Source organism: Strix aluco, chromosome 2 (assembly GCF_031877795.1).
Source record: "Strix aluco isolate bStrAlu1 chromosome 2, bStrAlu1.hap1, whole genome shotgun sequence".
Lineage (NCBI taxonomy): Eukaryota > Metazoa > Chordata > Aves > Strigiformes > Strigidae > Strix > Strix aluco.
The window spans coordinates 14,033,273-14,059,837 of NC_133932.1; the positions used below are offsets into that span (position 1 = coordinate 14,033,273).

Sequence of the window (26,565 nt, forward strand, 5' to 3'; positions counted from 1 at the left end):
CACCCGGTGCTCCGCCGCATCCCCGCCGCCCGAAAGCCTCTCGCCAGGTCAGGGGGCGACCGCCGGCCTGGGCCCGCCGGCCCGGCTCCCCCCCGGGCGGCGGGGCCGGCTTCCCGTGTTTACTCCGCGAGCAGGGGCTGTGCGGATGCGCTGCTGCCGCCCTCAACTTCTCCGCTCGCCGCGGCTTGGCCTCTGAATGAAGCCCGCCCAACTCGGCAGAGTAAGTTACCGGGGGGGCTGCGCGGGGGGCGGCCGGGGCCGAGCCGGGCCGGACCGGGCCGGGCCGTGCCCGCCGCCCGCACCCCGCCGCCGCCGTTACCCCGCGGCGCTGCCCGGGGCAGGCGTAGTTTACTCTCGCAGCCCTGCCCGGGCGGCCAATGGACAGCGGCTGCCGGCGCCGCGGCCGGCACGGCTCCGCGCTCCCCTGGGCGCCGAGCGGCCGGTGGCCGCCCGCTACCTGCCCCGCTCCGCCGCCACCGGCGGCTCTCGAAGCCTTGCGCGGAGCGGCGCGGCGATCTTTGTGTGAGTGTGTGCGGGGAGTGTGTGCGCCGGCGGCTCCCTCGCGGGCCGCGGGTGTAACGGCGCCGCTGAATGGCTGGCGAGCCCGTCCCTCAGCGCGCCGGCCAATGGCGGGCCGCCTTATATCCCGGGGAAGTGTTGTGGCGCTGCCCGGGTTGCATGGCTCTGTGTGGAGCCGCGTTCCGCGGGCGCCGAGGCGGAGGGGCTCCGCCGCCGCGCGCCGCGCCTCGCTCCGGCCCAGCGGCGCGCGCTGCCCGCCCGCCCGCCGGCCGGCCCCGCCGAGGTGAGTGCGCGCAGCCCGCCGCCCCTCAGCGGGCAGCGGCGGGCGGGCACAGGGCTGCCCTCGCCCCACACTTTCCCCTCCGCGCCGCAACGGCGGGGCAGACCCCCCCCCCCACCTACACCCCCCCCCGCCCCGGGCCTCCCCACCTCCCCGGGGCGTCGTCGGCCGGGAGGGAGGCGCGGAGCTTCCCCTGCCCAGCGCGGCGGCGGCGGGTGCGGCGGCTCGCAGTCACTTTTCCTCCGTCTCGGCAGCCCTGCCTTCGTTTGAAAGTTTGGGCAGGGGAGGACGGGTGGGTTGGTGCCGCCAGCCCTCTGCCCGGCCGGGAGGGCAGCGGAGACCGGGGGTGCTCGACCGGGGCGGGGGCGGGGGGTGAGGTGAATTGCGATACAGCGCAGTGCATTTAAAAAAAAAGCAAACAACAAACCCGAAGAAGAAGGCGGCAGGGGTAGGCCAGCCAGTGCCAGGCTGCGTTTGAAACCAGGCACCTCTCGCCGCCACAGAGAGAGAGAGGCGAGAGCAGCGGCGGCCGCGGCGGAGGGAGGAAGGGGAAGGAGGGCGAGGAGGAGGAGGAGGAGGGATGGCCATCGGCCGCCGCTCGGTGTGTGCCTCCGGGGGGACTTGACAGGGAAATCGCGGCGGGCAGAAACGAAACTTCATCCCGAGGGGCGGCGAGGCGAGGCGCGGGGGGGAGTGCGCGGATCGGTATCGGCTGCCGCCGGCCTGGGGGGGGCTCGGCGCCGCCGCCGGGAGAAGGGGGGGGGGGGGGGGGGATATGAACCCCGGGGGGGGGCGAGGGAGCCGATCCGGCGGCCGCACGGGGCGGGGGGGCGGGGGCGGGAGGAAAAACCAAGCGCCGACCCCGACAACAACAGCGGCCGGGCTCGGCCGGAGAGTTGGGCTGTGCGTTTTCCGGTAGTCATCGGCGATGCACCCGGGGCGGCGGCGGCCCCGGTGGGCAGCGGGGGGGCGGGGGCGAGCGGCCCTGCCGGAGTTTCGCGTGGATGTGGGATTATGTTGTGTCAATAAGTTTAAGGTGGAGAGGGAGAAAGGGAGGCGGGCGGGGGCCGGGGAGGGGGGGAGGCGGCGGCAGGCCTCGGCCGCGCGAAGTCCTATTTCTGAAGGTAAGTTGTGACATTGGGTGGTCGCGATGACAGAAAACTTGGCGAGGGGCGCCCCGGGGAGGGGGCGGCCGCCTCGGGGGGGGCTCTCTCCGCCGCCCGGAGCCGGATGGGTGCTCGGCTGTTATTTGCTGCTGCGAGATCGGGTCGCTGGTAAATTACAGAAAGCAGCCCTCCTCCTCCTCCTCCTCTCTCCCCCCCCCCCCCCCCCCGCCGCCAGCCGCTTCGCTCTTCCTCCTCTCGGGTTTATTTGCAATGTATGAAACTTGCATGGCTGTGAGGAGAGCCGATCCAGTATAGGTTCGCGAGGAGGAGGAGGAGGAGGACGGGGAAGGAAGGGTTGGAGGCAGGGGAAGGGAGGCGATCGCGTTAATCCCGGGCGCCGCACGGCAGCAGGTTTGCGTTAGAAATATCGGTGGCAGCCCGCCGCCGCTGAATGAGGAAGGTAAAACGAAGCGATGCGAGAGCCGCCGAGGCGACATGTACGGCGGCGGGGCGAGAGGCACCGGCAGGCGGCTGCCCGCCCCCTCCCTGCCTGCCTGCCTGCCTGCCTCCTCCCTCTCTCCCTCCCTCCCTCCCTCCCTCCCCGCCGGGGCGGGGAAGGACCGTGCCCGGGTCTCCCCCGCTCGCCGCCAGCCGAGCCGGGGGGCCGCGGGGCCGTAACCGTGTGCGGGGCGGATTCGCCACTTTTTCCGGGGGAGGCCCGCGGTTAAAAGTTTTTTTCCGGAGGTGAGTGTGCGCGGGGAGGCCGGGGCGCCGCCAGGCCGGCGGTGGTCACTCGGGCCTGGGGCGCCGAAACCATTGCCCGTCCTGCTGGTGACACGTCCAAGTCCCGCAGCCCGGCGGGGTGGCGGAGGGGCCCGGCCCGGCCGCCGGGGCAGGGACGGGGTGCCAGTCTCCATGTGGCTCTCCCGGCGGCGGCGGCGGCGGCACCTCCTCCTCCCCGGTGGCAGCGGCGGCGGCAGCAGCGGGATCATCGCCCGGGCCCGCGGGGAGGAGGAGGGGAGCAGCAGGGAGGTGTTTGCTGCCAGCCTGCCTCGCCAGATCCCGCCGGGGAGGGCAGCTGGGAGGGCCGGGGAGCCCCCCGCGCCCCCTCCCCGCGCCGCCGCCCCTTCCCTGCCCGCCCGCCCGCCCCCAAAGGTGTTGTGCAGACTTTTCCCCCGGGAGGGTGAGATTTATGCGCTGCATTATTGCTCCTCTCCTCCCCCCTCAAAGCAAGATGGACTCTCTCTTCTCTCTCTCTCTCTCTCTCTCTCTCTCACTCACACTCTCTCTCTTTCTCTCCCCCTCTCCCTGTGTCTTGTCAGCCTCCAAGATCGACATTTTGTAACTAAGATGCAAACTTGATGGTGACCGGGGGGGGGTGGGTGGGCCGCGACGCGGGGGGGAGACGGGAAAACCCTGGGTCACGGCGGTCTTTCTCCATATTTAATACCTTTTCTTTCCACCCCACCCCGGAGCCCGGATTCCGGTGGCCCTACACTTTGCACGGGCGGGGGCGGGCGGCGGCTGGAAGCGGCGCTCCCCCCGCGGCGGCCGGGGGTCTCGCCGCTCTCCCCGCGGGCTGCGGTGGCGGAGGGGCCGGCTGGGCGGGCGCAGGACGCCGGGCGGCTCGGTGGGGCTCGGCCCGAGGGGGAACGGGCATTACCTGAAACTGTGGTACAGCCTTGCAGCCGGCCGGCCGTCCCTCTGCCTGCCTGCCTGCCTCCCCGGGTGGATCTCGTACCTGCAGTCTGGCGGCTTATTCTTGTTGTTAATTTGGCGTTGTTTGGCTTATCCACGCGCGGGGATTGATCGCTCACTTGTGCAAGTTCCCGGGGGTTATTGTTATGGATGCCTCCTTGCAGATGGTGGTCAACTTTCTGCCTTTTATTTTGATAATGCGTGCGTGTTTCTCTGGGTGTGCATGTAAATAATTACGTGATGCATCCCTATGTGTACGTACATGTGTCTGTGTGCGCGCATAAACGTGCATCCCTGTGTACGAGAGACACAGAGGGAAAATAACCCACCCTGCTGATGCACACTGAGATGATTTGCTCTGTTTGCCCAGTCCTGATGCCCTTTAAAGACACGGTGCATCTTTTGTTTGCTCCTTACGGTTTCCCACAACTGTTATCTTCTTTTAATGACAACTTATCTGGGCGGGGGGTGAGGAGGAAGCAAGTTTCAAGTTTTGGGATCTTTCCTCTTGTTGGCGTTGTGGTGAGTTGCAATATTGTAATATCATGGTGTGCTCATGATGTGCCTTTATTTGATACTTTATAGGTCACTATCACATGACAAAGGCTTTGAGACAGCTTCATCTTCGTCTGTCTGTAATTTCCATTTGCCTTCCTGGGTAAGTAAGTAAACTGTACACACAGAAAAAGAACTCATTTTTTGTTGATAAGATAGAGGTCCTTGCGCTGCCACTTTTTAGGTGGAAGATGCTTGTTCAGGTTTTAGTGCCTCAAAACATGTCTTCTCCGGGTGCTCATAGCAACTGCTAGATTACAAAGTTTGTATGTAGAGGTGGGTCTGAATAACCTGAGAATTAAAAGGCTGGGCATATTCAGATGTCTCTCCACTTCTTTTTTCTTGTTTTTTCTTAAACCTTGTTTCGTAAAGATAATCAGCTGGTTGACTTTGGACAAAAGTTTTAAACCAAAGTGATGTTAGAATATGCAAAGTGCAACACACAGGTTGAAAACTTAATGAGAATGTAAAGTCCTTTTAATATTCAGTGGTAGGAACAATATGAAAATATAAACAGAATGGGTGATTAGAAATCTCTGGAGGCCAAGAATCAGTGAGAAATTTAGCAGAACTGTAATACTACTGCAACAGGAGTTGGTTTAGTTTTAACACGTAAACTAAGAGCTAATTAGAATTCCATCCATGCTCTTTCTGTGTTACTGTTTTTTCTTTTGGCATTGATTAATGCAGGTACCTATCAATTTGAAAGATGAATCTAAGTGACTAATTTACTAGTATTCCTAAGCTTTCAGGTATACAACGTTTTTTTTAAATCTGTATGCTGGATAAAGTTTGGACACCTTTTGAGGGGTTTGACATCTTTTAAGCTGAAGTAGAAGTGGTAGTTTAAATACGATGTTGTAAATTTGTGGGGTCATGTTCATAGATGACATAAAATGAGTGGCACTTGGAGCACTTCTCATACAGTCGTCCGTGGTGGCACTGAACTGCATTTGGCCCAAAATGGGGAAGTGGGAGGTAATTTTTTTTTATTGTACTATTGTGTACATAATTAAAAACAAGACAAGACATGTATTTGGGGTAAGCTTAGTACTCATAAATGCAAATGATTAATAACATACTCTTGACCTTTTCTAGGCAGCGTATAGCAGACATAGGATAAGTGATGGTCCCAAACACGCTGACTCGAAGGGGGCTGTTGGGAGCAGCTGTTCTGGTGTGATATTATGACCACAAAACTAGTCTTAAGGCTGGGATAACCACTGTGGGGAGATAGCTCGAAGGGAGGATTCTGCCTGTTCTTCAGTTCCTGTAGAATTACACCCAAATTTCAGTTTTTCAGATTTTGTGGGCAGGGAAGATGGTATGTGTAGGTCTGAGAGTATAAACACCAAATTACATTACTGAAGTTCTTTGACAGACTAGTTGCATAGGAGAATACTGCTTTCAGTTTTATAGCATTACTGACAAGGATCATGTTCTGTGTAGAGTAATTGGTGCAACAATTTTTACAAAGTAAAAATGCATTGGGAAATTCAAAAACTGGCAGATAGGCTTCAAACTGTTGTTCAGAGCTGAATACAAATGTGCTGATTTCTGAACTTAGTTTTCTGTGTTTTCAGGTAAGAGTCAGATTAGAGTGCTGTAAGTGCCAAGGACTTTTTCTTTATTTGGAGTAACAGTTAAGGGTACTGAACAAGAATAGCTCGGGGACCTTGCTTCACATAGTATCTTCCATCACTGTCTGGTTTTAATTTTACGGGATGAAATCTTTTGGATGCATGGAATTTTGATCCTAGAAACGAAGTGGTGATCATAATCTGTCCACAACTTCAACAGCAGTGGACCTCGATTTTGTGCATAGTGCTAAATGTAGGTCTTACCTGATGTTGAACTGACGTGAACAAATTGCAAAGAAAAGAAGGGTAGGGTATCTTTTTGAAGAAAAAGGCGTAATAGAAGCTTTAGAGGAAGAGGAGAAATAAATTTCTTTTTACCTTAAAAAAAGGTAATAAAAATAATGTGCCTAGTTAAGGGGAAAGTGGAGATTTCATTAGATTTGTCCATGACTAGAAACTTCCATTTACTTTAGAGAGAGCTTGTATTTTGGTAAAAGCAAAGATTTATTTTATTATGCAGTTCTCAGTAAAGTAGCTGTTCATGAATGGAGTTTAGTAATTCAGTCAGACGTACAGGAGAGCCAGCTGGGTTCTGGTCTTCATTAACAAGTGCTGGTTAACAAGTGCAGTGCTGATGTTCACAACCTAAAAGGGGGTGAGCTGCTTCGCAAGGGACCTTATGAATGCTTCAGAAATTGGCCAGTGGTCTCAAAAGTTTGTTACATACTACAGTCCCTCATGGCACAGCAAGCCGATAAACCATTTCAAGCAGACACACAATTTAGCAGAAACGTAACTGGTTTCTGTGTTGAGAAAAACCCAAAATATTTAAGAAGCTTGCCCTTGACGCTTTTGAGTTTTTGGGGGCTGCTTGCCATAAACCTGTTGCCTGCAAAACTTCCATTGGTTTCAGCAGGAGGTTTATTTAGGAAAGGAGTGTAGGAGTGATGGTGAGAGGAATTTGTCCATGTTTATTTTCCCATTCAAGGAAGAAAACCTTTCTCTTTCATAGCTGTTGTGTGAATAATTAAAGATACTAAATGTCAGTTTTCCACATAAAATATCAGAGGTAATCATGCAGTTATTTTATAACTAACATTTTCCCTTTTCATCCAAAATGATCTTCATACACTTTGTTCATAAATTAGTTGTTTCATAGCTTGCAATCCTGTAAGCATGTGAATATCTTTAAGCAGATGACAAGTCGTGTTAAATTCACTAATACAATTGCTCGCATTCAGAGCTTAAAGTTATTCCAGGTTGCTGCTGCTCGCGGTCTGCAGACTGAGGATGCGCAGTGTCTCTGAAGCTCAGTCAACATGGCATAGGCTGGGGAGTCTTCTGGCATAGCAGAGTGGTATGAAGAAAGGAGGTTTTGACCAAGTGAGCTGGGGACAGTTACTCTTCCACTGCGCGTAGCGGTGGGGAAGGTGCAGATGAGGTAGACGAGACCTGCAGTGTGTAAGGCTCTGCTGTCGTGTGAAAGCTGTAAGCGCACCTGCAGTGAAATCTGGGCACCTGGGAGGTGAAACATGGCCTCTCTTTCGATGGTGCGTGGCACGTGCAGTGTTCAGGCCTCCCTGTTTGTTTGAAGGTGGCTCCTTGATGAAGGAAGGTACTATAAATTATGGTTGGAACTGAAATGACACTCTCATTTCAATTTCTGAGTGTGCCACAGGCTGTCTCTCTGAGCTCTGGCAAGTGACGTAGTCAAAACCAGGGGCCACTTTCCAAATTTTGGACCCAAAACTTCCAGTGCCCTGCCACAGGGGTGGCCCGCTGCAGCTGCCGGTGGAGTCAGCGGCACTGCCGTGGCCTGCTGGTGGTTTCCAGGGTCAGAGTTTATTCCTGGAAGCACAGCCATATGTCCCTTTGCCACCTGCAAATGAAGACTAATGATACTTCCCTGTATCGTTAAATCATATGGTGCCCATATATTGGAACAGTTTTCCTGAGTGAATTAAATGGGGTTTTTTTAAAGCAGTATGGATAGTGTTTTACCTTACTGTAACCTTAATTTATGTTTTCTTTATTACTTGGGAGTCTGTAAAACTGGATTGAAATAATAGTCCTATGTATTTAAAAATCATCTTGAGAAGAAACAGGAAAAATTCAACTCTCTGACTTCTGTAGTATTGACTTTATTTCTTTTCCTCTACCATGTTTCCCCCCCTTTCCTGGTGTATCATTGTCAGAAGCTTTTTCATTCTGTTTTATGTCAAAAGATTATTAGGACTTACTTCCTTCTTATTTTATTTTTATTTTTTAAGATCAGTAATGTACAGTGTTTCTGTCTGAGAGCAATGTGGTGAGCCTGGTACTAGTGGACATGTGAATTTCACAAGAGACTCCTACAGCTGTCACCCTTCTTAACAGTTTCAGAATGGGTAAGACCTGAACCGGTATAAGGATTGCTCTTCTTTAAGAATGGCTTGATGGGCTGCTGTTAGATTGCATTGCTTGGAAAAGGAAAAAAAATCATCTTAGTCTCTCCATAATAATGATATTATTAATAATTGGCAGTCGTAGGCATTACCTTATTCATGTGCCTGTGTCCTGTCTGGTGAAGTACATCAGCCATGCTGTAATCACACACCTCAAAACAACAATTTTTATCCCTGTTTTAGGCATCTGAGATACAAAGCAGTGAAGGAGCATAGGCTTGCCTGCGCTCACTTAGCAGGTTATCATTAGCAGGGAATGGAGTAAAATCTGCATCTCACTCCTTAGTTTTGTGTCCTTTCCCTTGGTGTATGCTGCCGCTCTGAAGCTTCCCTGGTAAATGCCTGTCTTGACATGTGAGTAGTCTCACTGTGCCAGGTGGGCATCTTCTGCTAATACTCAACTTCCATTCATAATTCTACTTTTAAAAAAATCCCACAAAACACCTTCAGAATAGTGTGAAGTTACTGACTTTCAATTTGGTTATATTTATTGACAGGAGAGTCTAAAGTAGGAGGAGAGCTTACTGAAGAGTCTTTGCCACTAAACGTGGTATTTAAGCTGCTGTGTATATTACGCTATTTATTATATTACACTATTTAATATTAACTTTGTTGTGTTAACTTTATGAAGTAAGGTATAGGTTTTCTTAGTGAAGTTTTTAAAATATGCACTGGTCTGAAATAGTTCTTTGCAATTAAATTATTTTTCATATTCATGTTACTTTGACACTCTGGCAGTATTGTGATAAATAGGGTAACTTACTAATTTGAACTTTTATTTCTAAACCTGATAAATACATTTCAATTTCAGATTGTACAATTTTCAGATTTGCTGATTACTAGTGTTTTGTTACGGAGAGTAGGGGTTGGCTTTGATTTTAAAATAGGAGGTGTATTTGAGGAGGAAAGCATACTTTATTTAATGCCTGAGCATAGACCTAATTGTAGTATTCTCACAATGATAGCAGCATTTTTTTATTTTTAATATTTATAAATTCAATTACATAAAAGATGAATCAACAAAGAGAAAAAGCATGGTTTTGACACTTTCCAGTGTTCGTGCCTCTTCCTTTATAGCACGCAAATGCATAATGTAATAGCAAGTCCTTACGAGCATGGACAATTCAGCATGTGAAAATAAACTAGCTTCAGGCATATCTGAGTACAAAGAAAGCTAGTACAACAAAATTCCAATTTTTAGTGAGGGGAAGGAAAGTTAACAGGATTTTATGAGACTACACTAAGAAAATCAGTTGCTTAGGAAGCATGGATTTTTTTATTGTCAGAAATCTTACTTGTGGGTGTTTCGATATAAGAGATTTTATAAAATGTAGCAATTGCTGAAAATAAGCAACAGCTATTTTATTGACCCTTCATGTCACAGAGAGCTTCATTCAGCAAAGATAAAAATAATTCAGTGGACTTGCACAACATGGGATCTATGGAATTTAATTCAAGTGGGAGCTCTCTTGACAAGAAGCTTAACAAGTCCTGTCTACACCTTCCCTTCCCTTGTTGAGGGGAAGTGGGAAGGTGCATCTTCCCTCTGCCTGTTTGTTGTTTTTTGTTTGGGTTTTTGTTATTATTTTTACTTTCTGAAAGGCAGTATGTATATAACAAATTGTAGCGGAGTCTGCTTTGAGGCATTGTGAAACCACACTAACTGCATGCCGGTTGTGGGGTTACTCCCCTCTTATGTAGGTGTAGCCACAGGAGTATTTCTGCCATCCATGCTCTCAGGAGGGGCTTTGTCCTGCTTTTCTGAAACCCAGAGTTCCCTGTGGCAGGGCTGGGTGCACACATTAGAGGCCTGTGGCAGAATTCAAGTGAGAAAAGCTTAAGCCTGGTCCTGGGCTGCTGGTAGGATGGGTCGTGCGTTGGTGACTACACCGTACTGCTGAGTGTGTCGGGCAGTACTTTACGGCTGTTGGGTTGATGGATTTGAGCCCATACCTTTCAATTCTTTCTCCAATACGTCTTTTCTGTCAGCTACGTAAGGACTTTTAGCGTATGCCTTGACAGAAGTTGTCTGTCTTTTTATTTTCTTTTTTTTTTTTTAATTTTTCATTTGTACCCATGTCCTACACAATCAGTACTTAACCACCAACAGGAGCGGGTAAGGCATGTCACGCGATAATTGTTAGGATTATATCTCTTGCGCTAGAATAGTAAGTCTTCACTCTTCAGCCTGTGTGTTCTTTTATGAAGAAAATAATCCTAGGTTTTTGTTTGTGTATGTGAGAGAATGCATTATTTTGTGGTTGTCAAAGCAATATTTAAGAGAACAACATCACGAGAGATTTGGAGATGAAGCTGGATAAAGAAAATCTTTGAAGAGGATGGAAGGAGTGAGGGAGAGATTTCTTACCTTATTTTAGCCTCTTCCATGTGAAGTAACTCCACAAAAGTCAGTGGAGCTGAAATGTTGTGATGTTCCGTATTAAAATCTGTCTGTGAAAGTTGAGAGGAAGTTGCTCTTCTCTGCCAGGTTGATGAAAAAGGCATTTTTGTGCTTGGCCATGTTTGATTTGCTTTCCACAGTAGTCTTTGAGCAATAGCAATTCTACAGTGAACCACATCATGCTGACTTTTTTTTTTTCCTTACGGGGAAAGTACAGGGACATCAGTGTATCTTGTCCTAACTGCTGAAGAGCTCAATCCTGGAGCTACAACTGTGCAATTGGATTCTTGAACAAAAAGCCAGAACCAGAGCTGCAGCAGCAATGTGCACCCCTTCACCGGTCTGCTGCCTGAAGTTGTTGGTGGCCTGTAACTCCTCAGGAAAGCCGCAGATTTCACATTATTCTTAATTATTGATGTGCAGATAGCCCTACTAGGGTCATGCACCTGTTGTACTCGGTGATCAGTGCACAAGCTTATAGACGGTCCCTGATCTGATGGTGAGCAATGCAGGAAGGACTAGGAATAGAGGCGTTGCTGAAATACTCAGAGTTCCATAAATGAGAAGAGGGTGGAAGAACATCAAGTGTGAGACTGCCATTTGGTAGATGATACATCTTTTGGCACGTGTGCCATTTTGTTCGAGTATGTGTGCTTCCCAAGTTGGTTATATGGCTAGGCAAAGAAAACAGTACTGCAGATCAGTGGTTGGGGGTGATGGATTTGTAAAGAAGTCACATTATCACCTCCACGTCGTTGGTAAGTCTGGCTTGAGATGTTCTTCCTCTTCGCAAAAGGTTTCTTTATACCCAGATTTCATGTTGAATAGTGCAAACTTCCTGCCTGGTTCAGTTCTAATCAGTGAGTGCTGGTGCCACAAACTTGTGAGTTTCAGGGTTTCTTGTTTGAGTACTTCTGTAACTTTTTTCCTTATTGAAGTAAAGTGTCTTTATTTGTATTTCTTCCCTCTAATTTGTTTGAGATACTCTTTCATACATTGTGTTAAACATCAGTCATCAAGTGCTCATAATATATTTTGAAACAAGTATGCAAAATTGCAGCATGATCCAGCACTGATTACAGAGCTATGGCATACGAATTAATAAGAAAATAAAAATAGCATCATTAATTTCCAGCTGCTTTTGGAGAAACAGAGGTGTTTATGGGGGAAATTTGGTGCCTGCAAAATGAAGAATGACAAAACTGCTAGCAAATATATTAATGCAAGTAACTATTCACAATTTACTTCCTCTGTTCTATCGATTAAAAATGCCTTCCAGTGCTGAAAGAGTAAGCAAAAGCTCCAGCGTCATTCTTTTAAAACTGTTGGACTAAATAAAGAGCACAAGTGTCAGAATTAGAGCAAGGGGAGGAAGTTTTTGACTTTATTTCTTAGTATAGAAAACCTTAAACAAGGGAAGTAAATTATGGATATCTTAAGTGTAACGGTTGGTTGAATGTGTCCATTTCCCATTAATATGAGAGAGAATTGCCTGTGTGTGTGGAAAATTATCTTTTAAGTGTTTCCCTTGGTAGTAAACCAGTATTTTCCTTGCATCTCTTGTATGTGTTTGCTTGTGCTCATCTGTCTCACCTCAGCATTGCATGCCAAAGCAGCAGAAAGTAAATAAAATGACCCAGGCAGAATCTTACCTCACCACGGTCTGGACCATTGGTTTCCTTTGGAGGAAGGCATGGAAGGGATCTGGATGCTCCGTTGCAGGTTTTGAAATCTCCGCTTAGTTTACTGTTACTCGGGGCTGGCCTGTTCTTCAGGTGCAAGCTCCAAACAAAGCTTGGGACCTGTGTGTCTGCAAAGTCTTCCTGGTTTTTAATCAGCAAAGGAAGATCCTGCCCTCCTCAGAGACATGTCTAGAGGAAATGGATTATTTATTTATATAGTGAAGTGGACTCTCGAGGACGTCCCTGCCGAGCTTTCTGTTTCGCTGCACTGTGTGCTGATGGGGCCAAAGTGAGTGAGAGGATGCTGGAGTGCTGGGAGGGAAGCACCTGAGAAAACTGGCCAGATACTGTGTTTTGTCTAAGAATTGTCCTGCTGGTTTCTGTGCCACGGGTGATCTAGTTTCTGTGTGCAGTCTTGCTTTCCTGGATGGACGCACAGAGCTGCATTTGAAGTTTACTGTTATTCTTTGCTTATGGAGACAGAAAGAGAGAAATCAAAACGGGAGGTGAGGCAGTCATCACAGACATCTCCATGCAGTCGGTCGTGGGACAGAAGGGCACAGTGCAGGTCTTCCAGTGAGGACAATATGTGTTCTCTTATTCAAGGATCCTAGGGAAAAAAATCTTTGTGAGTGGGGGATGGTGTTTTGTGGAGCGCTAACAGGCTTTGCAGAGATTGAGCAGGGCTGAAGGAGGGAGTCGGGGCCAGCACAGTGAAAGCAGGGAGGTTTTTACACCTCGTGTTCCTGGCCCTTGTGAGCCCCTTTGTACGTATGCTTACGTGTCCACTGCCTTGACATTCCAGTTACACCTATTGAACTGAGTTAAATCAAGATTTCGGTCAATAAACACTTGGTTTAAATGAGTGAGTTTAATCTCATTTTGCTTTGGTATTTTTGTATTTGTTTTCTCAGAAGCAATCTCTATTCATAGATGACGGTTAAAATGTGTTGCTAAATATAGCCTTTACACTAAATTTGGCACTACTTTTTTGTTAGTTCAGAGGATGCACTGTACGCCTGCACGCTTTCCAAGTGATTACACGGCTTATATGCATTTATTTAGAGTGCAACTGTTTAAGAAAGTTTTGATTTGGGACATGCCAAATTATGCTTTTTTCCTAATTGTGGTCTTTAAAAATGTCCTATTTAATAAAGCCACGCTTCTGCACGAACGCACACATACACACAAGTTAATAATGCAAATAGAGTTTGCACTTAAAATGTAAGTATTATCCTTAGTAAGGCAACCAGTTCTGCTATAATGGAACGTAAGATTTTAGAACTAGTAGAACTCAAACTTCTCTGCTTTGCTTTCTCAGATGAGGAAGAAAACAAGTGATCTTGCTTTTTCAATTCCCAGTTAGTTTCTCAACTGTACACCAGGCTCCCGTAAGTGAGTTATGGAGCAAAGACATTTTCTCTACAATGCAGTGGAAATTACTACTTTCAGGTAACTTAGTTCTAAACTTACTAAACTTACTACTTGTTCTTGGTCCTTTGGTGAAGACTTACCTGTTCAGTATTTGAACTTTGTTTATAGTTTTGACATCCAGAAATTTGAAATTTATTTTAATTTAACATAAATTGAGTTATATAATATTAAAATAGAATTTAACATTGGTTTATCATAAATTGCAATTAGGTATTTTTTATTAAAATACATTTAGCATCAACAACAGATTGAAATTTGGATCTGATTTCTTTGTTCACAAAGGATTAATTTGTAACTGTTTCTGTTAAGCTGAATATATTGATGACTTCAGTATCCATTATCCAAACTTTCTGTTTGTAATAACAGATGCCTTGGGCAGTATCTTCTGCCATTGAGGAATGCAGAGCAGCTCACTAGGTGACACTGTGGCTATACTAACTTTTTGTCTTTGTGGGAGCTAGACCCCTCTGTAGCTTCTAGCAGATACAGATCAACAGATACCAGTCTGTTTACACAGATATGTAGTTAACATTAAAAAAAATGTTAAGTGATTATTTTAAAATTGCTGTTGCAAGCTTTCCTCTAGACTATGTGGCATGTGACTCTGACTTTAATGGTTGAGGGGAGACTTTATAACTTCCAGGAATGAATCTAGCACCGCTGGTGTCCAGAAACCAAAAAGTGAAACCAAGTTGGTTACTAAATGCTGACTGTATTACTAATGTATTAGATGAAAAAAGAGTAAGGAAAAAAAAAAAATTAGTAAATATGTCATAGCAACTCTGTGGGCTAACATGGGTAAAGAATTCTAACCCCCACCCTACCAAAATATTAATAGCATCTGGGCAGAGTCAAAGAGCTTGATAACATGTATTGACTCTGCAGCTCCGTGCAGTTTTTCTGCAGCAGGGGAACTGTGCAGTATCTGTGACCATTAAGGAATGCAGAGTTAGACCTCAGGTAGTAGAAGGGCTGTGCTCTGAGATGTAGAGCGTGCCTGAGGCCTGGTGGCACAGTTATACAAACTACTTGTATATTGCAATTTTGCGTCCGACCCTCCCAAAGGAGGAGTTAAACACTTCAAGAAGTGTTTTTATGGCCTTCTCTCCCCAGGGCAAGCATCAGCTTTGTGATCCTGTCTTTGTCCTGTTTTTCCATATTCTTTCGTATCAATGTATAGGGTATTCAAAGTCTCAACAGTTACTGTGGTCTTATGTAACTAAATATAAAAAGATAAGATCAGAAAGCTAAATAGAAATTAGAAGAATATCGAAGCAAAAGTCCAAATGCTCTTATAGGTCACAAATGTTTAAAACAGTCAATTTTTAAAAAGAAAAAAAAACCTACCTTCCTTAAAAAATTGAAATGGGAAAATCACTGAGTGTTACCTACTCTCTTTCTTAAGAAGAGAACAAGCCAAAGTAAGATGAATCACTTGCACTGAAAGGGTCATCAGTTTCAGATTGTCATTTTCATACATTTCACATGCATTTGGTAAAGCAGGTGCATATTTAGGCAACTTTTCTGATGGAAGCTGTTCTTTGCTGAAGTATTCATATTTTATGAAGCTGCCCTAAAACAATTACCTCTTATTTAGCGTGTTTAAACAGAATGCTTTACTAGTGCAGCTGATTTTATAGTTACTGCATTTTCACAGGATTGAACTATTCTTTTTCTAACTTGCTTTTTGCCCCCGCCCCCCCCCCCCCCCCCCCCCCCCTTTCTTAGACATGTGAAATGTTGAGGCTTTCTTCCCTTTCAGAAAATAAGTATTTGAGCCAAGATTTTTCTCAGGAGAATTGGTATCTTTGAGGGTGTTCTGTCTAAGAGTCTCAGAGAAGTCTGTTACTCAGCATGTGCTTAGCAGTGTTTTCCTGCTAGTTTACACTGAAATGGGCTACTGGTCAGGCTAAAAAATCTGGATATAAAATTCACTTTGGTCTGAATTCAGAGTTGGTGTGAGCTTGTGCAATTCCACTGAGGCTGCTGAACAGAATTTGGCTGCATTAGTCACAGGGATTGTGGCAAAACCAGCTAGGAGCTGTGCGTGTTTAAAGTATTTCTGTAACTACATCAGTAACACTTGATCGGAAGAATGGGGCACCCTCGCTCCTTTTCGTTTTTCATTTGGGGGAGAGGGGGCTTGGTCCCATCACTGCAATTAAAGCTCACTTTTTTTCCCCCTTTGCTTTGGAGAGTTAGTCAGATGGATCAACTTAGTGAAGTAATCCTACTAATAGCCCATATTTAGATGACAGGCCAGTCTTTTTCTTGAAACAACTTTACACTCAGGAACTTCCAGAAAATCATATCTTCACAATCAGAAACGTTTCTGCTAGTGCTGAACCAAACTAGTGTAGCTGCCAAGCAGTCTGCTTTCATGGCAGCTCCAGCCAAGCATAGAGGGAGTGGAAAGGCAGGTGTGCTATCTTAGCCCGAGTACTCCAAGTTTGTATAAGGTAAGCTGCAGGGGAATATCCTTTGCAAACTACCTTATGTATTATTCACTGTCTGCAAAATAGATTCTGTCACTTTCCCAGGTACTTCTCCCCTCACACCCCCAAAGTGACAGGGGCAACTAACCGTATCTGTGATTCCCCTGCCTCCCATCCAAAAAGGAGCTATGCTGTTACCTGGGAGCTGTGCAGCATTAAGTCTAATCACTGTCATGCTGAGTTCAGTGAGAACTTTGCTACTGACTTCAGTGGAAATAAAGTCTGACTTGTGAGAAAACTTTCATGAATCTCATTGAGGATTCTTTATGGATCATCTGTACTTTACTGGTATAATGATACCGGTGATTGGTGTGAATTTTACTGTTGTACAAACATGGGTTAAAGTATGAGCATGGATACAGTAACCTTAGAGTAAACATACAGTATGCCACTACAACTTTTTAAGCTATGGAGACCAAAAAAAGCAGTAAAATCCCTTTCACAAGGGTGCGCTTGCATTTCTGTAAGTTTGCTTTTTAACTCCTCAAGGTATGCTGGTATGATAACTGGTGTAGAAGTGAAGTATGCGCACACAAAAAATTGCTTGCTAGGTATAGACTAGTATCCTGGTGCTGTAGTACTTGTTTCAATTGTGTTCTGGTATAGCTGAAACGAGACTATTTTCTAAGGTGAACAAATTCATAGAATAATGCATAAATTATACTCTGATGGTGTTAGGAGTGAAGAAGAGTGATCTTGGAGTGAGTTTCTAGTAAAATGTGTCCCAGTCACTGAGTGAACTTATATGACCTGGGACATATGCAGTGCTGTATCTAGTACAATTTACTATTTAGCCTCAAATATGTTCAGAGGGGTGGGTGACGTTCCATCTCTGCACTTATATTTTAACAAACAAATGAAAGGTTGGCACTTCCTTCTAGGATTCTGGCAAAGGGTGAAAATTGTGCCGGCTGGAACAGGAAAAAAACCCACTGGCTGGTGCTGCAGTTTTTACCATTAACTTGTTTCATGGTCTTGAGCAAGATTGCTTCCTCTTTCTCTCTCCGTTTCTCCATTTACAAACTTGGGATGGTGATGACTTCTTCCTTTGTAAAGTGTGCAATCTCTGGAAGAAAAACTTGGTACTGAGTAACAGGGCAGAAAGTTGAGAAGAGTTGTCCAGATCTCTTTTTTTTTTTTTTCAATTACCATGTGTTGGCTCCATCATGGCATAAGATACCAGTTGTATTAAGCGTAGTGCTGGTGTTATACTTGGGGAAAATATTACACTGAGGCTCAGTTCGTTTTAATGTTTGTGACGATCTAGAAAAGATGCCTGCTTCTTTCTCTAGAGAGATGGACTTCAGGTTGACTTTTAGCATTTTGTCCTACCAGAGGGTCAAAACTATTAACTTTTTAAAGAAATATATAAACAAAGTCTTTAAGAGTGTGTACTGTAGAACACAGGTGATGATGTCGTTTATATGTTACATATTTTGTTAAACAGCACATTATTAGGGTGTAATAACACTTTGCTCTCCTATTGTGTACTTTTACAGGCATCAACTAACTACATTTTACAAACATTTCAGAACCAGTGTTACCACTCCCGTTTTGCAGATTGCAGAGTAGACCCAGGGATGTTCAGGTAAGACCAGATGGCTGGTGGCAGAACCAAGTACAGAACTCCTGAACTTCCTGCAACTTTGTGCATCACTATTAGATTTATTATACCAGCTACCTCTTTGTTACTAAAACATCTGCCCTGTGTATGTGCACATACTCCTTTTCCATATTGGTAGGTGGAAAAAAAGTTAGTGAACTGCCATCTATTGATTTCAGGCTTACAGGTTAAGTAACTTGGTTAAGTGAACTTACCAAATCTGTTAGCATCCAAGTTCAATTCAAATTCTTCTTCTACATCTGAGAGCTTGTCCTGCATGATAGAAGCATAACCTTGTAGGTCAGAGTTATTGGGCCTGGTGTTTTGTTCTTCCAACCCAGGGTCTCTTCTTAACTCAGTTGTGTGTGAATATTGCTCTCTGTTCTTCCTACTTCTCTGAAAGTGACTTTTGCAGGGATGCATAAGCATGTTCTGTGGGTGGTCTGAGATGTGTGAAGGTGATAGAAGCGTATTTATGCTAGTTCCAGGCATGAGCTAAAATGTCCTGCTGCTCAGAAGGTCTTCTTAGGGCAGGCTTAGGTCTGTACTTACATATTTCAGAGTGTTCGGTTCAGCTCTCTAGCCTGAGCTCCTTGCTCTATGGATTGGCACAAGTGGTCTGGGAGGAAGTCAGCATTGTGGCAATGTGGGGTTTTGTGGGGCACTTTGTAGTTCAGGTCCCAGGTTTAAACTTGTAGTTTCATAGTAGGTCAGTAACAAGGAAGCCTAATGACTGTCTTTTAAAGTAGATTAGACTGAGAATCCATGGATCTCGTGCTTTCTTTTCTTAGGCTAGTACCATTCGGAGTGGGCTTACGTGCTGACCTCGGGTTTTAAGCATGTTCCACTTTCTCATTTGGTACCCAGTCTTGAGCATGACAGAACTTGATTTCACAGAAAATTCTTAATACCTTGTTCACCTTCTGATTTCAGATCCAGCCATCTGTGTGCTATACTGTGAAATAAAATGATAGAAAGCTAAGAAGATAATCAGTAAAACTCTGTAGATCCCAAGGGAGTTAGCCCCCATCCTTGCTCTACAGTTCCAACCAGCACTATCAGGTTTTTTTAACTGCTGACCTTTTTTAAATGCTGCCAAACTTCCATCTTTTGGACTGAGTTTTTCCTGGTTTGGACTTATCTTTAAGACAAGGGCGATGTAGGGTTTTCATCTGAGGGAGATGGAAAAGAATTACTAGAATAAAAATATCTATCTTCTAGGAAAAAAAATCCTGAAAAACAGCTTCTAAAAAAACAGCAAAACAAAAAATGGGGAAGCAGCCTATAGATCTTAAGGAGCTTGGCCTGAAGAATGCTGGTCCTGCTTACCATCCAAAGAGCTGATTTTTATTTCACAAATACAGAAGTTTCATGTTTAGTTGGTTTTTAAGAACTGTGCTTCAATTGTGGATCAGACAAAGATATTTATATACTTGATTATTTTAGGGTCCAGTCCTGCAATGACTCTGTCATCGCAGTCTCCCTGAGCTATTGTAGTTGCAGGACTGAAGCCCTACGTGCAGCTAATCTTACAGGGACCTGATCCTGCTCTGAGACATTTTGGCACAGATCCTTGGACTTGTGCGCAGTTCTGGGTAAGCTGCTGTGGCTTGGCATCAATGAAACAATTGGTGAAGATGGATCTGATTGTGGATTCCGGTTTATGAAGCAGTGAGGTTCCTCTTGGAAATCTGATAAGACATGTTACATACAGAAGTTTGTAGATTCTGTAACCTGAGTGATTTTTAGAGGTGTTTCTCAAGAAATAGAGATAATTGCATTCAGAGCTTTCCCCTGCTCTGCTTAAAATGTAAGACTAAACAGTTGACAGTGAAAGGAGGTCAACAAGGGTATAGATAAAATAAAAACAGAAGGGGTAAGTGGCCCAATAGTGTTTTGGTGGTTTTTTAACACTTCTTCCTCCAGTTAATACATGAATAAAGTAATTAATTTATGTAACTGCTTGGAAAGTTCCCTCAACAAAACTCTGCAAAAGTCAAATAATGTTTTTGCAGAAAAACAAATATTCTGAGAAAAAGTAAAACAAATCTTACCCTGACAGCTAAGGAGTAGTGTTTCAGATGGGAACCAGGCTGAAGCCATGCTGTGGCGCTTCCTTGACCTGTACCAGATGCTTCTGGCTACTTAGAAAACTTGTAACTTTAAGGAAAGTTAGTGCTGGTCAGTTTTTGCTGCTGGTGTTCAGAATGCAGTGGGCAACAGTGAGAACTGAAAATCATCAGGTACTTTTCAGTCTGCTGCTGCTTGGGAGTGCTGTTATTTTCAGGTCCAACTAAGTTACCCTGAGGAGAAGTCCTCTTCTTGGTGAGTGTATGAGAAGTGTGCCTACGCTGCCACTGGTTTCAAACTGTCCTGAAGAATAAGGTAGTAGCTCAACTCCCTGGCACTGCAGTTAGACTGCCATGGGCATGTAGGCAAGCAGAAAGTTAGCACAGGGATCTTCCTGCTGCATCGGTAATGCTGCAGAATATAGACCTAGTAGAGAAATAAAATGGGAATAAAAGGGTATGGCAGGATATGATTCACTTGCATCAAAGTGGAATTTCTTGAAGGGTCCTAGTATGTTTTATGGTGTTACTGAGACCTGCAGTGGGTGTTGGATCTGATCCATTCTGGTGCTAGAGCATGCTGTTTCTTTTTCTCTGTAGCCAAGGACTGAAGGTGCCTCTTAGATACATGTCTGCAGTTGCAGTGAGACTGACTTAACATCACGGTCCTCCAGAGCAGGGAAAAGGCTGAACCAAATAGCTCCTGAGGAGGAGATGTCTGTGTTCCTAATACCCGGAGTGAGGTAAGAGTATAGTGGTACCTGGGCTGTCCTGCCAGGGTGTTGGCTCTGTTGGGGGTGGGTAGGGTATGCCCTGCAGTTCAGATTCCCTGATCATCCAGATTGAGGACTGTCTTCTAGAGCTCCCTGGCTCTTTGTCTGTCTGGCTTTTCCTGTAGTGGAAATTGGGATGGGTAAGGACAACTGTGAGGAACACTTTGGTGTCTTCCAGACAGTCAGGACACAGACACAGCTCAGTCTGGGAGGTGAGGGATTCTCAGTAGTGGAGCTGAGGTGTGGTCAGAGGTTGTCAATGGACACCCCTGAACTTTGACTTCTAAGCTAATTGTATGGCTACTAGGACTATAGGAGGAGATAAGGAGAGTGAGAAATATGATGGCTATCAGAGACAACCCCGCTTGTCAGGGAAGCTTGTGAGATTGTAAAACTTTTTATACAAAACCACAAAATTTCTGTCCCTCAGGTATACTGTGCCAACTCGATTCACTGCCTGACATTTTGTCATTGTTTCAGTCTTTGGAAAAAATGCATTCTGCTTATGGATGAAAGAGGACATTCCTGCTGTATTTCCTTTGGCTGTGGATCTCCAATTATTGTTCTTGAGTTTATTTATGAGCTATTGAGGACTTTACTAGAGATGATTTGCTTGTGACGTCAGGAAGAGCTGTTCCTGTTTTGAGTCTGTTGACAGTTTTTCCTTTCCCAGAAGGAAGTTCCACTGAGTTAAGTTTGCTGCAGTTGGCATCAAGTACACAGCAGGGTGGGTCTCCACCAGGTTCAGTGAAGCTGTTGTGGGATGATGGGAGAGGAAGAAGTGCTGCCTAACAGTTCTTGCATTTCTTTGCATCTGTAACAAATTACTTGGTACCGAGAATAGAAAGGAACAGGTTCATTGAGGCTGTTGATCAGGTTCATGGAGTCACATTATCTGCACTCCTCTGTGCTTTTTCATTTTTGAGATCTGGAGCAGCAGAGGTTTTGCTTAGATAAAAAGAGAACCTCCTATCTTCTCTGTTGTTTGCAGCTGCTGTTGTCTTTTGCACGTCCACAAAGTAGGTGTGATGAGTTACCTGTCCAAGGGGCAGTAGGTAACATGTAAGAGATGAGGATGGAGATACATGGATCATCACCTGCTTTTTACTGTGTTGAAAAAGTTCTTCCATTCCAGTTGTCTCATTCTTCTTTGGAGAACTTCACTCATTCATTAAGTTGGCCATGTGGGGTGGAAGGGAATGAGGAGAACCACAAAATACGAAGTCAGGTTGCAGTTAAAAAGTCATCACATGGAGTCAGATCTTTTGGGAGAACTGGACGTGTGTCATCACCATGTTAGAAATTAAGCACCTGCATAATTCCTTGTAAGACTAAGATTATTACTGGGTTTCAAAATTGCACCTGACTGCAAGGATTTTCATAAATTCATACTATTTCTGTGTGGAATCTATTTCAAATATGTGAAATTTACTATGGGTGACAAGTATTTGATCATAATGTTATTTTAAACTTAGATGCATCAGCTTCCAAAATTTAGGATTCTTGACAAATACTGAAATATTTAAAACACCCTCCATAAGATTACTAAATCCAGCAGTTCAACTATATAAACAATGCTAGGAAAAATGAACCAGAAAATATTCAAAACGGCATGCCCTTTCCATAAATATTTCTCTCTTACTTTAACATTCACCATGGTGAAACACAAGGAAAGTAACTCCTGAATGTTTATTTGTTTTAACTGACTAGCTTGCTGCTGAAACAAGCTTTTAGGGAAATCCGTGAAGTCCCACAAGGTGGCAGGAGCTAACTAACTCTTCTATACCAAAGCCGTGGTCTGAAGGAAACTAAAGGTAACGAACTGATTTTGCTAGTTGCGAGCATTCGAATCATGAGCAAGTTATATCAAAATTTCAAAACCCCACCTTGTGTAGGTGTTTCTTGGACTTGTGAATAATTTGGGCAAATGAATAAGATTCTATCCTCAAGAATCTTCCTTCAAAAGAGAAAGCTCAAACATTCTTATTTTGTCAACAAAAAGGGCCTTTATTTTCACGCAGTGGTGGTGAGTTGCTTGTAATGTGCATCATCGCCGTGAATGGAGAGCAGGGATGAAGCCATGCAGGGACGTGCTGGCGTGCGAGGTTCACAGTTTAACCAGTTGGCAGTGAGTATCTCTAACTTGCAGACTCACCTTGGCATTGTGGAAATGCTGATCATGAGGTGGGACACGGCTGCTGGGGCTGAGGGACTGCGGAAATAAAGGACTTACTAAAGTCTCTGCTGCTTCAGTGAGCCCATAGAGATGTTTTTCTTTGGAAACTCTGAAGAATCAAAACAGCATTAAAAGTATCCAAGTTTGGGGATTATTGGAAGTAATCAAAATAGCTCATCCTAAGTAGTGAGACTGTTGGCTAATATATAGAGCATAAGGCTGAAATTTGTTCCTTTCTCTTCCCAGTGCCCCGATCTTTAGGCTGCTGGAGTTCTTGTTTCACTTTTTCTTGCTTTAATTTCTGCTTACCTGCTGCTGGTCAGCGCTCCCCTGAAACATTCTGTGATCAGGATATAAAGCACTGCAAAAGAACAAGGGGGTTAATCAGGTATGTCTCATCGAAGGCACGACTTGAGACCTGTGGTTATATGCTCATGCTTGCTTAACCTTGCACTTTGAGTTCTAAGTCTCTCATTTTTGTAAAATCTCTCTGGCCTGCCTTAAAGAAATCCATGGACTTTGGGGTTTTAGTTGGCAGAAGTAATACGGAACAAGACAGCAGTAAGATGAAGTGATTGACCCTGATTCAGTAAACCACAAAGTGTCATTTTTGAGACTTGTGAATCTCTCGCTTTGTGTTAAGAGATGTTACTCTAAATCAGTAAATGTCCATTTTTATGTTTTCGAATGAGAGGGCAGATCTGTGTATTTGTCAGATATCTTTGGGAGTTTGGACAACCCTGTTTATGTGGACAAACAATGCAATTCAGTAGGACTAAGGTGAAATAGAGAATAGGTAGCTTTCTTAACCAGTAGGCAGATATTAGGAGTAAAAATAATTAAGCTCTTATATGAAATTTCAGTTTCTCCCACTTAGTGTCAATTGCTTGTCATTATGCTGAAGAAAAAGAATCTTAAACATTTGCAATGGTATATCTGGAATAGCCATGTGAGGTGAATTGAGTGGAAATTCTTCCATGCCTGTATATGAAATAGTGTTTCTTTTTCTAGCAATGACAGAAGCAACTTGAGAACATTTAAAATCAACTCTGTAGTGAATTACAGACCTGTTGCACTAGCACACATTGTCTGGTAAAATATCTACACTTTGTTTTACTGATAGGGGTGACAGGACAAGATGTAGAGGCGAGCCTACTCAGCAGCTGCCGTAAAGGAGTAGCATACACCATTGTCTTGCCAAAATATGGGAGCTTCAGAAGCATTTCTTTTTATGCCCCTATTTGCAGGAATGCTTGAAATCTAGAGAAATTTTTGTTGTTAGGGCTGACCTGAATAATTTTAGTAGATGCAGTCAGATGATGCTTATCATTTCAAAGTGAAAATGTTGTGATTTCCAATGGTTACCTTTCACTTGCCTCTAATTTGAAAAGAATTTTAGTTCTTACATAAACATCCTAAAATAATAATTAGGAAAGTAAATAATTAAGCAAGGATTCAGCATTTGGTGAGCACATTACTGGAATCTGTTCTATGCAGTTGAAAGGCACATGGTTTACATAGTTATGTACCAATAGGACTGGACTGACTATCAGTTAGTATTTAAATTAAATGACTATCAGCTGTGAATTATTAAGCAGTTGGTGCTTATTGAAACAAACTTAGCTGTATCTGTCATTACTTCTGTTTGAAATTTTCAGTCATGCAAGTGAGATAGATGCCTCGTTCCCACTGCAACTCAGAAGCAACGGGTCACTTATGTTGACTTGAAATACTCAAAAAACCCCGCTTACCTGTATGTAAATATGACGAAAGAAAACAGTTTTAAACTTTGAGATTACCAAGGTGTCTGTGTTCAACAGTGTTTTTTAAGTGTAGCTCCTGTATGCTATAAACATACGAATCTTGATGTGGCTTGCAGAGGCTTTGCTACCACTGCACATTCACAATACTACAGCAAGATGAAGTTTGAATCTTAAGTTTCTTGAGAAAACTTAAGGTCAGTGATTGTAATAATACCAGGAGTAGAAAGAGTAGTGCAAGCAACTTGCTTTAATTCAACCACAGAGTCAATACCCTGTGAAAGAAAAAGGCTCCAGGTTATATACTAACGTATGTCTTATTGGGCAGAGTGGTAGCTTTCCAAAGAACAGTGGATGTTGGGTGGTGTTTCTCAGCAGTGATAAATAAATGATCATGAGAGATTTCTGCTTTGTGTTGTATTTAAAATTATTACAGTGAACTGGGTGGCCTAGTAAAGATTACTCAATAGTTTGGCAATTGGTGGCAATTGCTGTATAACACCAAATTAATCACAATATTACTAAAGGAAATAGAGGTGGGACGGTGAAGAGGACTACACAGGACACGTGCCTCTCCATTGTAAATATCTTCTTCCAGGAAACCCAGGGTCTCCCCTTCCTATCTGCCAAACCCTGTCTTAAATGTCTCAACTATTCTGTTGGTTTTAGTTAATGCAGGGACAATTGGAGTCATCCCATCCAGCAGATCCCCTACCGAGGTGCTGAGTGCTTCCTCTTCTCCATGACCTCCTTGGGAATGCAGGGCATCACTGGCCTCTGGTGAATGCCCAACTCAACTAAAGAGTCCAGCCAGATAAACAGGCAAATACATAGTGCCTGTTTACTAACAAATCTAAGAGTTCTCTGCATCCCTCCCAAGTTGGATTTGAGGGATTTTGAGATCTAGAGAGTTGGCTGTGCAGTATGTGGGGTCTTTTAAAGAAAAACTCAAAAGATTCTTTACTACCAACTTTTTAGAAGCACCTTGTTAAAATGTAGCATTTTAAAATCCAACCTATGGATAAAACCTGGCATAATCTCAAACCTTAAGGGTATGTCTGCATTGTAGACCACTGTGTTTTGTAGTTACCTGAGTGTGCTTTCAATAAAGTAGAACAAGTATCAGAAGTGGTTTGGCAGTGATAGCATGGAGCTCTGGGCGTGCTAATTTAACTTGCATTGAGTGGGTAAATTAGCCCATGCAGAGGTGGGCTGGGCTGCTGTAGTTAAGCGTTCCTTGTACTCGGTTAGTTGGTTTAAGTCAGGTTTCTGTGTCTAGGAGAATAGGTCTGCAGAAACCATCTGGATTCTTTGGGGCCAGTCACTGACAGTTGGTGCCGTATGCAGTGAGGGCACGTCTTGGATATTGCTTCAAGATGCAAAATCTGGTTAGACTGCAGTAACAACTCCTCGTACGCCAGCAAGTTGCAAATCCTGTTTATGGATTTCTTTTATAGCACTGGATGTTGAAAACAGTACTTTCTCTTGGGAAATTATTATTCAATTTACTTGTTATTTATTTTGATACTAAGTTTTGTTGTTGAAAGTGAAAACTAGTTGGGGGTAAGATCTGTTTATTAGAGGGCTTGTTCTTGGGTTTTATAGGAGTGGGGGAGTGTATTGCCTTTGGTGCTCAGGGTAGAAGTTTTGCCCTGCTCTTCTGCCTTTTCTTAAAGAAGCTCTGTTTGAAACCCAGAGTCCTTGGGAACGTATGTGAAACACAGAAAAAAGTCAGCACTGAGGCCAAGTTAACTGTGTTTATCTAAAGTATCCAGGGTGTGCCAATTGATTTTGCTATCTATTTAGTACCCATTGCTTAAATAGATCAAGCTGGTCTTTTAGTGACTCCAAGGAGGTCAGGTATGTCCAAATTAAACTGTAAATGTGATGACTGACTAGTTAGTGCTCCAATTATTTGACTAAGACTTGTGCTTTTATACCAGCACAGTCCTTCAATCCAACATTCACTCCTGTCCTCCCTCCACTCACT

The 26,565-nt window shown here is 44.6% G+C and overlaps 1 protein-coding gene across 20 annotated transcripts in view; it reads left to right on the forward strand.

Annotated features, from left to right (window-relative positions):
• The first annotated feature begins 750 nt into the window (after nt 1-750).
• The window catches only part of BBX (BBX high mobility group box domain containing), a 149,284-nt gene continuing 123,469 nt past the window's right edge, over nt 751-26,565 (forward strand). For 4 of the 20 annotated variants that reach the window (XM_074811509.1, XM_074811519.1, XM_074811538.1 and 1 more), the window contains exons 1-2: nt 2,529-2,649; nt 4,189-4,261. Coding sequence is in view for 3 of the 20 variants with exons in the window: in XM_074811556.1 (XP_074667657.1) it covers nt 13,693-13,717; nt 17,727-17,782 (81 nt within the window). In the remaining 17 variants the exon portion in view is untranslated. Of the gene's footprint in view, nt 803-1,380; nt 1,401-2,528; nt 2,650-4,188; nt 4,262-8,008; nt 8,126-13,586; nt 13,718-17,693; nt 17,783-20,466; nt 20,610-26,565 lie in introns of those variants that run through there. The other 16 variants (XM_074811583.1, XM_074811614.1, XM_074811531.1 and 13 more) reach the window with 14 other exon arrangements.